The following is a 13,162-nucleotide window of genomic DNA, read 5'->3' on the forward strand; positions in this document are numbered from 1 at the left end:
GCTAAAAGATTATTCCTACTCACATAATCTTGTCTTTATTTTGAGTAGCATACATCATGCAACCCTTTCATTAAGAGTTGGCTGAGAATGCTATCCTACAAGGGCATGTGATAAAAGAGTTGCACAGTACAGTTTAAGCTTGTAGTTGGGATTGAATGTTTTAGAAAAGACCTCTGGTTGGGGGACCGCCTAGTAGTAAAGCCTTAGAGAAGTCTACCTCCCTCCAAGACATGGTTCTCAGGTTAGAAGTATATACACATTTAAGATTCTGGGGACAACTGACAAATAGGTGCCATTAAAAAAATTGCACCAATTTGCACTCCAGTCAAGGAATGTGAGAGCTCCCGTTTCCTCACAACTCTTTCAATCTTCTCATTTGGCACTTTAAAATTGGTACTTCGTTGATGTTTTAGTTACATTTCTTTAGCTATTGGCAAGCTTGAGTATTCTTTCTCATTCATCAGCTAATGGATGTCGATTTCTTCACTGAATTGCCAAATCACGTTATTTCTCTATTCTAAATGTGGTATGCAACTTTTTCTTATTAGTTTCCAGGTGTTGATATACAGACATAGATATTAACCTTTGCCTGATATCTATGTTGGCTTTTTTTCCCCCTAGCCTGTTGTTATGTTTTAACTTTGCGTATGGTATCTTTGTCCAAACAGAAGTTCTTAACTTTGATGTAGCAAGAATTACTGCTCTTTATGGCTTCTGGGTTCTTCAGTCGTGCTCAGAAAGACTCCTCCACCTTAGTATTATAAAAATATTCCGTATTTTCTTCTGGTACATTTATAGTTCTATCCTTTGTATTCAATTTTATATGAGACAGAGGTTTGACTTCATTTTTCCCTGAATGGTAGCCAATGGTCCCATCCCACTTCCTGACTCCCTACTGATTTGACATGTGTTTTTTTTATCATAAATTAAATTCCCATATGAATATATGGGTTTGTTTCTAAACTGTTTTGTTCCATGTATGCCATCCTCCATTTCTGTGTTATTATATGTAATTTCTGCAGCTTTATGTTAAGTTTTGCATTTAATAGGACAAGGTCCCCCTCATCATTCTTCTTTTCCAAAATTTTCTTAGTAATCCATGGGCATTTACTCTTCCAAATGAACTTTAAAATCCAATTGCCCAATTCCCAAAGAAAATACCAATGAAATTTTAATGAGAAATGCATTGAACCTTTTAACCAAATTGAGAGGAAAAATATCATTTTTACCATATTCAATCTTCCCATCCAGGAACAGGATACGACGTTTGACTATTCAAGTCTTCTGACAGCCTTTAATGAAATTTTATAGTTTTCTACAGAGAAGTATTTCATGTTTCTTGTCAATTCCTAGGAATTTTATCATTTTTCCCTACTACTTCTATTATGTCTTCTAATTAGTTATTGCTGGTATTCAGAGAAGCTAATGGTTTGGGTGCATATTTATCTTGTGTCTGGCCATCTCACATAATTTTTACATTAGTTCTAATAAATTTTCCTCTTATTCTTGTTGATTGTCTAAGTAGCCAACCACACAATCTTCAAAGAGTGCTAATTCTGAGTCTTTCTTTCTAATATTTATATCACTTTTTTTCTTTTTTTAAGCCCACTGGTTAAAACTTCTAGAAAAAAAAATGTTGGTTAGTGACAGCGATGGCAGTCATACTTATTTTGTTCCCAAACTTAATGGCAATTTATCTAGTAATTCACAATTACATCTGATGATTGTCTTTGGTTTCTGAGAAAAAATTCTTTACCAATTTTAGGACGTTTTCACTGATAGCTTACTATACTGGTTATCTATTGCTGTGTAACAAATTACCCAATACAGCAAGAAATAACTAGGACAGTTACTAAGAGTTCTAAAATCAAGAATGGATGTGTAATTGCATCAGATTATTTTTTCAGCATTTATGGAGATAGTTATATGTTCCATTTAATTTAATCTATTAATTAATCCATTACAATAACAGCTATCCTAATGTTGAACAATCCCTGCATTCCTGGGACAAACCTTCATTTGTCATGATGCATTCTTTCACTACACTGATGGATTCAGTTTGATACTTTTATTTAAAATATTTGTGACTGTTTGATACTTTTATTTAAAATATTTGTGACTGGGGCGCCTGGGTGGCTCAGTGGTTAAAGCCGCTGCCTTCGGCTCAGGTCATGATCCCAGCGTCCTGGGATCGAGCCCCGCATCGGGCTCTCTGCTCAGCAGGGAGCCTGCTTCCTCCCTTCTCTCTCTGCCTGCCTCTCTGCCTACTTGTGATATGTCTGTCAAATAAATAAATAAAATCTTTAAAAAAAAAAATAAAAAAATAAAATATTTGTGACTGTTTGATACTTTTATTTAAAATATTTGTGACTGTATTAGGCTATAGTTTTCATATTTTTTTGTCTAAACCTATCCAGTTATACTAGCTTTCTGGAATGAACCAACTACCCAGAGAGAGAGTCCATTTTTTTCTATTACCTGATCTTTCCAGATTTGACAGAACTTCCATCATACCAGAATGTCCATGATACCAACTGGGCCCTGGAACCATTTCTAAGGAGAAAACTTTGACCATCTTTTTAACTTCTTCTGTATTGTTATATTCTAGTCAACTTTTCTGTCACTCCTTATATCATTTTGGTAATTTATATTTTCCTAGAAAACCACCCATTTCATCTAGAGTTTTGTATTTATTGGTATAAAATTATACAAAGCATCTTTTATGACTTTTTCATCTCTTCAAAATCTGTGGTTAAATCCCCTTCATCATACCTTATTTTATTTATGTCTTTCTTGCCTTTTTCTGTGTCTTATCTGTCAGAGGACAGTCTGTCTAGTTTACCGGTCTTTTCAAAAACCACCTCTTAGTTAATCAAATCTTTTATTTTCTATTCCATGAATTTCTGGTTTTATCTATAGTAATTTATTCTTTTTTCTTTCAGTTGTTCTTTTTCTAAATTCTTGAGTAGAATAATTAGTTCATTAAATTTAAACTGTCTTGTTCTCTAATAAAAGCATTTAAGATGATAAATTTTCCTCCAGGAATCCCCCATGGTCACATCCCGTGGGTTTTGATATATAGTATTCCCGCTGACATTTATTCTAAAGAGTCTATAATTGATACTTACCCTAAATAGTCTATAAATTCCATTCTTATTTCCTCTTTCACCCAAGTATTTTTTCAGCTTTCAAATAGGCCTAACCTTTTTGTCATTGCTATGAATATTTCATGTTATTGTATTATAATTAGAAAATGTAAAATGTGATTTTCAATTACTTTGGAAATAATGTTGTTCTCAGAGGTGTGGGCGATTTTCCCCTCTGCCTAAACACCCTTTCCCATCCTAGCCAACTGGCAAACTCTTACTCATCCTTCAAAACAGCTCAAATATTACATATTCTTGACCAACCACTCCCACTTTTGGGGGCAGATATCTAGGGAAGGATTTTTAAGGAAGGACAAACTACAAACAGAATCTGAATGTCCTCCTTGGTCTCCTACCTGGTCTCCCAGTCACTCTCCTCACATGCTCAGACATCCATTCCACATTCATTCCAGAGGCTAGAGGGAGATGGGGGAGTGGGTCTGGCAATCCTATGGCAGATCTGTTTGGAAGGGTGAAGGATGGAGGGGAGGGATGGGTCTAGCTCTTACCTGCTCTCTGCCAGCCTGCCTGAGGGGGTAAGCTTCATGGAGTCAAGGACCTGAGTAGGACAGCAATACTGGTGTAGAGTATGAGACGCTGTGGACCTGAGAGACAGCAAGAGACAGAGAGAGAAAGAGAGACAGAGAGAGAGAGAGACAGGGAGGGAGGGGAGAGGCAGGGTGGGGAGTAGGGACAAGGAAGTGAGAGCGAGTGGGGAAGTGAGAGGGGAGGAAAGACTGGGAGGAATGGGTGGAGAAGGATTGGGAATGGAAGAGGAGGGGTGGGAGGTGGGGAGGCAGGGCAGGAGGGAGAGGAGGGAGAGGAAGCAGAGAAGGAAGGAAGGAAGGAAGAAAAAAGAAAAAAACCACAAAGTCAAGAAAGAGAGGACGGCACTCGAACCACAAACAGAACACAATGACAACAGGGGGCAGCAGAGACAAAAGAGCCGGTCTGGGCCTCCTGTGTTCCAGGTGACTCCGTGGGGACCTGAGCCACGGAGACACTGGGACACCACAGCAGGGAAGGGGGAAGGGAGCCCTCCTCACACCAGACGCCACACGGGTAAGGAAGAGGGCAGGGGAGGGGAGATGAAAGAGAAAGGGGAAAGCTGTATGGGGGGGCTCCCCCTTATAGAAGGGGAGGAAGAGATGGAGAGAGAAGAGGCTCTGGATCCAAAGAGGGGGAAGAACGAAGGCCAGGTGGGTGGAGGAAACACTGCAGGAGGAGAGGGAGAGGGACAGAAAGAAACCGAAAGAGACAAGGAAAGGGTGAGACAGAAAAGGAGAAAAGACAGAGAAAGAGGAAGACAGAGAAAGGGTGAGACAAAAGACACGGAGAGAAGACAGGGAGAGGCAGAGAGCACCAGAGCAAAGGAGAGGAGCGGTGAGGGCGGCGAGGGCGGAGGAGAGCTGACAAGGTCTCAGTGGTCTAGGTGACAGGATGGGGACTGGGGCTGAGTGGGTGGGTGGGGCCCAGTGAGCCAGAGGACAGGGTGGTTCCCAGCAGGAGTCTTGGCTTCCAAGTTCAGTGTTGTGCCCCCAGCCCAGGGCACAGCCCACACTCCACCCCCCAGGGCTGTGCCCCCACCCCTACTGCAGGGTCCAAAGGCCCCGTGCCTCCTGCTTCCCATGATTAAAGTCCAGAGACTGGCGGGGGCAGGGGTGGGGGGGTGGGGGGGTGGAGGGACAGTAAGGGGAGTGAGGCTGAGGGCCTGGTTTATCCAGTGCAGGGCGGACCCTGGGAGTGGAGCTAGCCCTTCCAGGTTAGCCAGCCCCTGTCCCCCACAAGCCCCTGAAGGCAGGTTGTGGTCAGGGCCCAGCTGTTCCAGAGCCCAAGTAAAGGCTGGGAAATGTGGCTGTAGGCCATTCCAGCTACCCAGCATCTCACTTGTGATTTGGAGGATGCCCAAATCTTAGATCCTTATAGAGATCTTAGAATCTGAGACTGTTCTTGTCAGAGACTCTGAAGTACTTGTCGTCATCAGAAAGAGTGTTTCTCAAGTGCCATCTATGTGCCAGTCAGCAGCCCCAGTTCTTGACTCCTTATCTCATTAAACCTGAGACGCAGAGCCCCCCCCCCAAGCTGCTGAAATGTTCGCATCAGAGAAGCTCAGCGGCTGCGGGGAGCCCTACAGTGCTGAGCCAGACTAACAAGCCAAGGGGGCCACTAGTTACAGCCCTCAAGGGCCCATGGACTGTGCTGCTCAGGGCTCCAGGGTCCCCCCAGTGCTGGGCACCCAGAGGTCCATGCGCTCACCCGCGCTTACAAACTCCCTCCGAAAGCCAAAGGCCTCCAAAAGTCCATGAGGGGAGCCAGGAACCAGGAAGCCAGGAGGCTGCTGAATCAGCAGCCCAAGGCCCGTGTCCAGGCTGGGGCAGGGAAGGAGGGGGTCAGGCTGCAGGGTGGGAGGTGGGGGGCTAGGTTCCTACCTGCTACTCCTCTCGGGGGTCTCCATGGGTCTGGACCTGTCCTGAGGGCAGGCCCCCTGGCCGGGCGGTGCCTCCACTTTGTCACCACCCCCTCCTCCCCTGCCCTTCCCTAGAAGGAGGAACCGAGGAGGCGGGGCCGGGCCAGCTGGGCGGTAGGCCAGACTGCAACTGGAAACTTTGCTCCTTCCCCTGCTTCCCCAGGAGGCCTGGGAACGCCAAGTAAGAGGAAGCAGTTTTGAGAACTCACAGTTGACTCCTCCAGGCCAAAGCCAGGCGAAGCTCCCTATATGTATCTTTGCTGGAATCTCCCCGAGCACCCTCTCAATTATGTGTCACTAGCCCTAGTCTCCTGAGGGGAAAACTGAGGTGGGGAGACTAAGTAATTGGGCACAGGTACCGCAGCTACAAAGTGGCGGAACCTCAAGTTCAAGACCTGATTTGGCCATTCCCCAGATCAGGATTCTGCCCCCCTCGGCCATACTGCTGAAAACTTTCCACAGAAGCTCTTCAACGAACATTCTCATCTTCCGTGTAATTAAAGAGACTCTGTTTTGTTGCTGTGCCCTGATGCTCCAGATCAAGTAATATTCAAATCAGCCATTCGGGGAAATCAAGATGAGGCCCTGGCCAATATGCCTGACCACTGCAATAAGCTCGCATTCTCTTCTGTGTGGTTTCCTGGACTGGCTAAGAGAAACGCTCCCTGAAGAGAAAAGTAAAAATCAGAAGAAACGCCATTCTGGATCAAGAGGCTCTTCTCCCAGGGAAACTGCCCTGCCTGACTTGATAGATGGGGAAATTGAGGCCTGTAGAGGGGAAGAGTCTTGCTAATGTTCACACAGTCAGTCAGACTAGAATCCAGATGCCCTGACTCCCACCTACCTGTCACATATGGGTGGGGTTGGAGAAAGGAGAGAATTTGGAAGATGTGAAGGATTGTGTGTATGTGTGTGGGGGGTGATCCTGAAGAGTCCCACAGCTTCAGCTCAGAGTGCTCCTGTCCTTTCATGGCCCCAGAGCCCAGGCCCCTGGCTGTTCTAAGCAGAAGGCGGCCCTGGGAGGAGCCAGGGGGGCAGTGATCTAGAAGGAATAGGAACTGACAGGCAACAGGCCAGCCTTCCTGCCTTCCTGCCGGGTCAGCTGGTTCCTCTCAAGAAAGCCAAAGCCACTGAGAGATAGGCCCTCCGGACCACCGCAAAGTTGGCATCTGTGGGCCAGTTGTGGCCTCCTCTCCCTCTTCCCACTCTCTAAAGCCCCTGGTCCTCAGGACTCGGCTCCAGCCTCAACTGCTGCTTTTTTCTCTCTCCTTCAGCAGCCCTTCTCGCTCCTGCTGTGCCTTGTGCCCACACACCCCTGGCCAGACCTTCCTCTTGGCCTGGTAGGAGCCGAGAGACAGAAGTTCTAGTCCCGGCCTGAGGGTTGTGTGACCCAGGGCAAACTCCTTCCCCTCCGTGGTGAGGCAAAGAGCCTATACCTGGGGGCCAGGTAGACCCAGTGCAAGTCCCAGCTCTACCACTTTCTAGCTGGATAACCCCTCCGAGGCTCACTTTCTTTATCTCTAAGAGACAAGTGGCAAATTTCTACTTCACGGGTTCTTGTGAGGATTCAGTGAAACAAATGTGCATATATGATGAAGAGTCAGCTTGAGCCTGAAAGAGTCTGACCTCTCTCCCAGGAAGACTGGGGAGACCCATGGGGAAGCCTCTTTGTTTCAGGGAAGAGGAGAATTCTCGGAAAATATCTCTGAGCCACTCCTGGAACTCAGACGTATGTAAGCATGTTGGGTAGACTCATGTGATGACCCAGTGAGCCAAAAGGAAGAGGAATTAAGGGTGAGGAGCTTGACCCCAGCCGCAGGGCACTGGTGGGGCCTTCGCTCACTTATTCAACAGGTCCTGTGGACCAGGCACAGGGCCTGATCTCATGGAGCTTGTATCTGAGAGGAGACAGACATTCACCAACGAATGGAATGAAGCTGGGCAAAAAGGGGAGGTGGCAGGGGAGAATGTTCCAGGCTGAGGAAACAACTTGGACAAAGGACCCAAGGCAGTATTTCCAGGAACTGCGAGGAGGCCAACGCAACTGAGTGGAAAAAGCGAGGGGGAGAGAGGGGAGACTGGAGATGTAGGCGGGGGTCCAATCCTGCAGAGCCTCTGAGGCCACGATAAAGTTTCAGTATTGATACTAAGAGCAGTTTGGCAGCCTGTGGTTCGTGGGTGCCCCCATTGTGGGGAGGGGGGAGTATCTCTGAAGCCCTTGAAATTGTATGGAAAATATTAATGAGTAACAGCATGTCTGAGGGGAGAGCAGATGGGTTTATGATCCCCAAAGGGCAGGGAAGCTCCTTATACGATTCCATTCACTTAGCGCCAACCCTAAGCTAGGGGCAGGCACCCTAGAACCTTCTCTGAGCTGGCTGCTGGTCTCAGCCTTCCCCCACCCCACCCTCAACTTCAACCAGTGCTCTACCCAGACAGAAGCACTCACATTCTTGCCTACAGGGCTGTCCAAGCCTTCTCTTGGTTTCCACTCAAAAGCCATTCCCCACTACCCCCACTCCCACTGCCCCATCTCCACCTTCCTAGCTCCCCTTTGTTCTTCACAAGTCAGCTTAGAGGTTGTGCCTTCTGGGAAACCACCCTGACACCCCTCCCCTGTTTTCTTCCCATCCTGAGCTTGCCTCTGCATCGTCTGTTCACATGCTGATGCTCCTTCTGGGCCAGGGGCCCTGTGGGGACCGGAGCTGGGGCTTATTTATCCCCGTGTCCCCAGCACCCAGCACAGGGCACCTAGTCACACAGGTCAGTAAGTGGTGGTGGTGGTAGACAAGCCAGCCGGAGGCAGAGGCTGCAAGATGGGCTGGTGGACACTAGAGGGCACTGCGGCCACTGGAATCGTGGCCTGATGCTGCCCAGGAGGACAGGTGGGGCCCCAGGACTAGGTGCGCAGGGAAGCAGGGACAAACTCTGTTCTTGGGGCATGCAGCTCCTCAGCTCTGGGCCTAATTGATCAGGGTTCCAGTTACAGCCTCCCAATTTACCTTCTGCTCCCGTTCTGGACCATTTCTCACGACAGCCCCGTTCCTCTACAGATACAGCTTTAGTTCTTCACAAACGCAGGTGACAAACACGCCTCCCACAGTCATGGCATACATTTTCTGCTCTACCCGAGACACTCTCCCCTTCACCTCACCCCACCCCCACTCCTCACCTGGCCAACTCCTACTCGCCCTCCAAGTCTCAGCTTAGATGTCAGCTTAGAGACGCCTCCCTGGCCCTCAGGCTTGCTTGGGTACTGAGATGATCCCGCCCTGCACTTCCCCAGTAATTGTCTGTTTTCTCGTCTGTTTCCCTAATGGACAGTGAGTTTGTTCCAGGCAGGACTCTAGTCTTCACCATTGTATCAACTGCCTCTAATTTAGCGCAGTGCCTGGCACACTGGAGGTACTCAATAAATCATCCTGGAGTGAGTGAATGGATCGGTGGATGAATGGATGGAAGGGTGGGTGGACAGGTGGGTGGGTGGATGGATGGATGGAGGACTCTGGCAATTCACTTTACCACCACAGGCTTCAGTTTCCCCACAGCTGTGATGTGCACACAATTGCCCCTACTCGGCAGGGTGGCCAGGAGGTTTAAAAAGAATGTGCGCCAAATTCTCCCTAACAGTACCTAATACACAGCAGACATTTTGTGGATCAAAAGCAATTATTAATATTTGGAATAGTTTTTTTTTTAAAAAGGCAGGGAGGGGAGAAGTTGAAGGAGACTCTGCCCTGAACCTGGGATGATCTCTCCCACTCACATTTACGATTTACACGTGGAAGATGGCTTTAACGATAATGAGAAAACTATCGATCTTATTAAAAATAACAACAGCACCATCGGCCAGAAATAGGAGGCCCCTGGGGAGGCGGTGGGCAGCCTCTATGTCTCAGCCAGAGCGTGTGAGGCCAAGGCCAAAGTCAGAGCTGTGGGTATTGCCCCTGCATCTGGAGAGCAGTCATAATGGGCACAGCTGGTTCCAAACTCTTTACTCATAGGTGAAAACTTGTCTAAGAGGTCATTAATTCTCTCTGTAATTAATGTAAAAACTGCAGGGGTTTGTATTAATGGAAAAGTAAGCTCAAGCGTCAAGCTGATAATATTGATAATGTATGCTTGTAATTATATACTGCAGATAACTATAAATTCAGTCATGCGCTAATAAAATGCGAAAATTCCCAAAGCGACCAACAACTTGGTAGCAGCTGGTACCATGAGTAGCATTTATGCCAGTTGTTCCAAGGCTATGAAAACCACCACACACTTGTAGCAATGGTCATATTCACTGTGCCCTTAAAAACTGCTCTGGCGGGGCACCTGGGTGGCTCAGCGGGTTAAGCCTCTGCCTTCGGCTCAGGTCGTGGTCCCAGGGTCTTGGGATTGAGGCCGCATCAGCTCTCTGCTCAGTGGGGTGCCTGCTTCCTCCTCTCTCTCTGCCTGCCTCTCTGCTTACTCGTGATCTCTGTCTCTCAAATAAATAAATAAATTCTTTAAAAAAAAACTGCTCTGGCATTTAAAGGGGGGAATTATTTTGATAAAATGGGGTGTTTTGACGGAAGACCATGGAACTTGAAAGTGTAGTCAGCAAAGGTCAACTTGCATTAGAGTGGGAACAGAAGTCTTGATGGATGGGCAATCTGACCTCCTTGGGCTCTGAGCAGACCTTCCCCGCCCAAGGCGCTGACCTCGCTTGCACACTAAGAAAAACTGCTTACCATGGAAGTATCTGACCTCTCTCCACTCACCCACTTCTAAGGGAATGGACTCCCACCGACAGCCCCTTGCCGTCTTGTGTTACCCCAGGCTGGACAGAAACACTGCAGGCACGTGAAATGGACCCTTAAGCTGGAAGGTCATGTAGCCTGCGGGTTGGCAGCCACAGCAGGTCTTGTGAAAGCAGAGCGGGCTAGTCCAGAGAGACGAGTCAGTGACAGAGAGATGACAGGGACCAAGCAAGCCATGAGATACATAGAGAGATGAGACATGGGCCTGGGAGATGCAGAAAGAGAGAGAGAGAGAGAGAAATATGGGTCCTTGACTTCTTGGGCCTGCTTCCAGTTGGTGTGAGGCCTGGCTCTGTATACTTCATTTCTCAGATTCTGTGAGATATAACCTCACAGTAGTACCCCCCCCCCAACTCTTTATTCTGGAGCAAGTTTGAGTGGGCTTCTGTTCCCTGCAACAAAATGTACCCAGACTAAGACAAGGGAAAATTGGGGATATAAGTGCAGGGCTTGCATAAGCAAGACCACATAGGGAACATGATGCAGGGAGGGGGGGAAGGCAATTATAAAGTGTTTGTGTTTGCTCACTCAAATGCTCCCTCATTTCCTGACACTTGCTACCCCAGACACGCTACAGCCGTGCACTCACACACGCTGACATTCAGTGGCATGCAGAAACAAAGGCAGGGATGACTCGAGATGCTTTCATGCAGACACCCAGATGCACACGGACAAGTTCCAGGGCCCCTGTGCTCTCCACACCCGCAGTGACATGGAACTGGTGGCACACGGGAGTGTGCCGACACACATGAACTCAGTGGCGCTGCCCACAAGGCTCAGGGCAAGAGTCGCGCCTTGACTGGGCTCTGCGCAGCCTCCCTCCCCAGCTGCCAAGTGACTCATCCCCAGGGCTGCTAATTAAAGCCAGGACAGAGGGGACAGAGGCAAGGGGAGGGGAAGAGAGAGAAGGCAAGTTTATTTTGGTGCCAACTAGGCACGCAGCCAGCTTAGGGGTCACCCACTTCCTGGGGCTGGGCCAGGAAGAGGCAGGGGCAGGCAAAACAGGAAAGGGAGGGAAGACCCTCTTATCCCTTCTTGTCCCTCACGAGCTTCCTGGAATGGCACCTCCTTTGGGAAAATTACCCAACTCCCTGCCCCCCCATCCTCCTCTATCCCACTGCTGTTCCAGCTCTACCCACTCCCAACTCTTGTCCTTACAACTGGCTTCTCCTCTTCAGCACGCTCCCATATGGGTTTGCCAGAGCTGGCTTGTCTGTGTGTGTACTCTGCTTTTGTCTCCCCAGCCCCAGCCCCAACAGACCACCCAACACAGGTCCAGTACCCAAGGAATGCTCTGCGGACTTCTGGAATGCAGTTGGGTTGACTCCAGTATACAGTGGTGATTGCAGCTCTGATGGTCTGAATTCCTATCCTAGGTCTCCTGTGGGCTAAATAACTTCAGCTACGATTGGTCTCCTCACTGGTAAAATTACAAGAATATACATCCGATAGCATTATTATGGAGATTAAATGAGAGAGTACAGGTAAAGTGGTCAGCAGGGGGCCTGGCATATACCAGCTTCAGCCGGGCTCACTGAGTGCTGCCGCTGTGTACACCCCACCTCAGGCCTGGGGTAGCAGCAATTAGGCAGAGCCGAGTTTCAAGCCCAGTTCCACCCGGCAGTACCCCGGGGAACGGGGAAGGCAAACAGAGTCACATAAGCTCATAGAGCCTGCCTCACCCGAAAAATGGAGATCTGTGACGTGATGCCAGAGATATACTGTAAAGATTTGAGCCTGTCAGGCATCCGGTGTGGAGCCCAGCCCTTAGAAGCTGCCCGAGAAATGGCAGCAGTGAATACTCAGGGCAGCAGGGAGGAGTTCAGACCTTTGGGGCCAGAGCATCCCAGGAAGGAGGAAGCAGGCTGGATGGACCAGGGCAGCCAGGGACCGCTTCCCAGAGTGAGCAGGATGGAGTTGGGCCCCCAGAGCCAGAAAGCATTCAGCAGACACTCAAGTGACAGGGTTCCAGGCACAGGACGTGGTGGGAACAGAGAGTTGGACAGGGAGGGCAACAATGCTACACCACCAAACAAGAGGCTGCATGTAAGGGAAGACTTGAACACAGCTGGATTGCCTCTGGGGACTGGTGGCGTCTCCCATATGTGGCTGGGGGAGCCTCGGAAGGCTCGTGAGGTCTCAGCTACCCCAGATTGCCAAGAGGTCAAAACAAGGAAGAATCTTACAGATTATCTAATTCAAACTACCATCGCCATTGCCGTTGGACAGATGGGGGCACGGAGGCCCAGAGTGGGAGGCCTCCTCTGGGAACCGAGCCAGCAGTGGCTCCTCCTCCCACTTCTCCTCCCCAATGCAGCGGCTCCCGTTGCCATGGGGACATCCCTGACTCTGCCGGTGTCAGTGACTCCCCCTTCTCCTCCCTCCTTCCCTAGCAACGGGCCACCTCCTCGGCTCTCATCCTTGCGTGCCTGGCAACCCCAGCCTGGTCCCCAAGGCCCCCTAAGTCTCAGCCAGAGCCTCCCTACCGTGGCAGTGCCTCCAAACCTGGGCTTCGGGCTTCTGGCAGCAGAGGTATCGGCCCCTCCTACCTCTTGGGGCACATCTCCACATTCCTCAAGCTTGACTATCCATTAAAGACAATGGACTGGGGTAGAGGAGGGCAGAGAGCACTACTCTGTATTGCGCACTATTAGATGCTGAACCCTGTTTTACTTTCATTTCTCTCACCTCACCCAGAGAAGTCAGAACTGCCCCATTTCACCATGAGGAAGCCAAGGATCAGAGAAGTTCAGAGACTT

At 49.0% G+C, this 13,162-nt stretch overlaps 1 protein-coding gene across 8 annotated transcripts in view; it reads right to left on the reverse strand.

Moving 5' to 3' along the window:
• Positions 1-13,162, reverse strand: part of IQSEC2 (IQ motif and Sec7 domain ArfGEF 2) — a gene marked incomplete at its 5' end in the record, with an annotated part of 77,780 nt that overhangs the window by 36,708 nt on the left and 27,910 nt on the right. For 2 of the 8 annotated variants that reach the window (XM_080795002.1, XM_080794999.1), the window contains one exon: positions 3,656-3,751. The exons of 2 other annotated variants lie outside the window; for them this stretch is intronic. In XM_080795002.1, coding sequence (XP_080651128.1) covers positions 3,656-3,751 — 96 coding nt within the window. Of the gene's footprint in view, positions 1-3,655; positions 3,884-5,575; positions 5,671-13,162 lie in introns of those variants that run through there. 4 more of the 8 variants (XM_080794998.1, XM_080794997.1, XM_080795001.1 and 1 more) reach the window with 4 other exon arrangements.

The sequence above is a fragment of the Martes martes genome (genome assembly GCF_963455335.1).
Source record: "Martes martes genome assembly, chromosome: X".
Lineage (NCBI taxonomy): Eukaryota > Metazoa > Chordata > Mammalia > Carnivora > Mustelidae > Martes > Martes martes.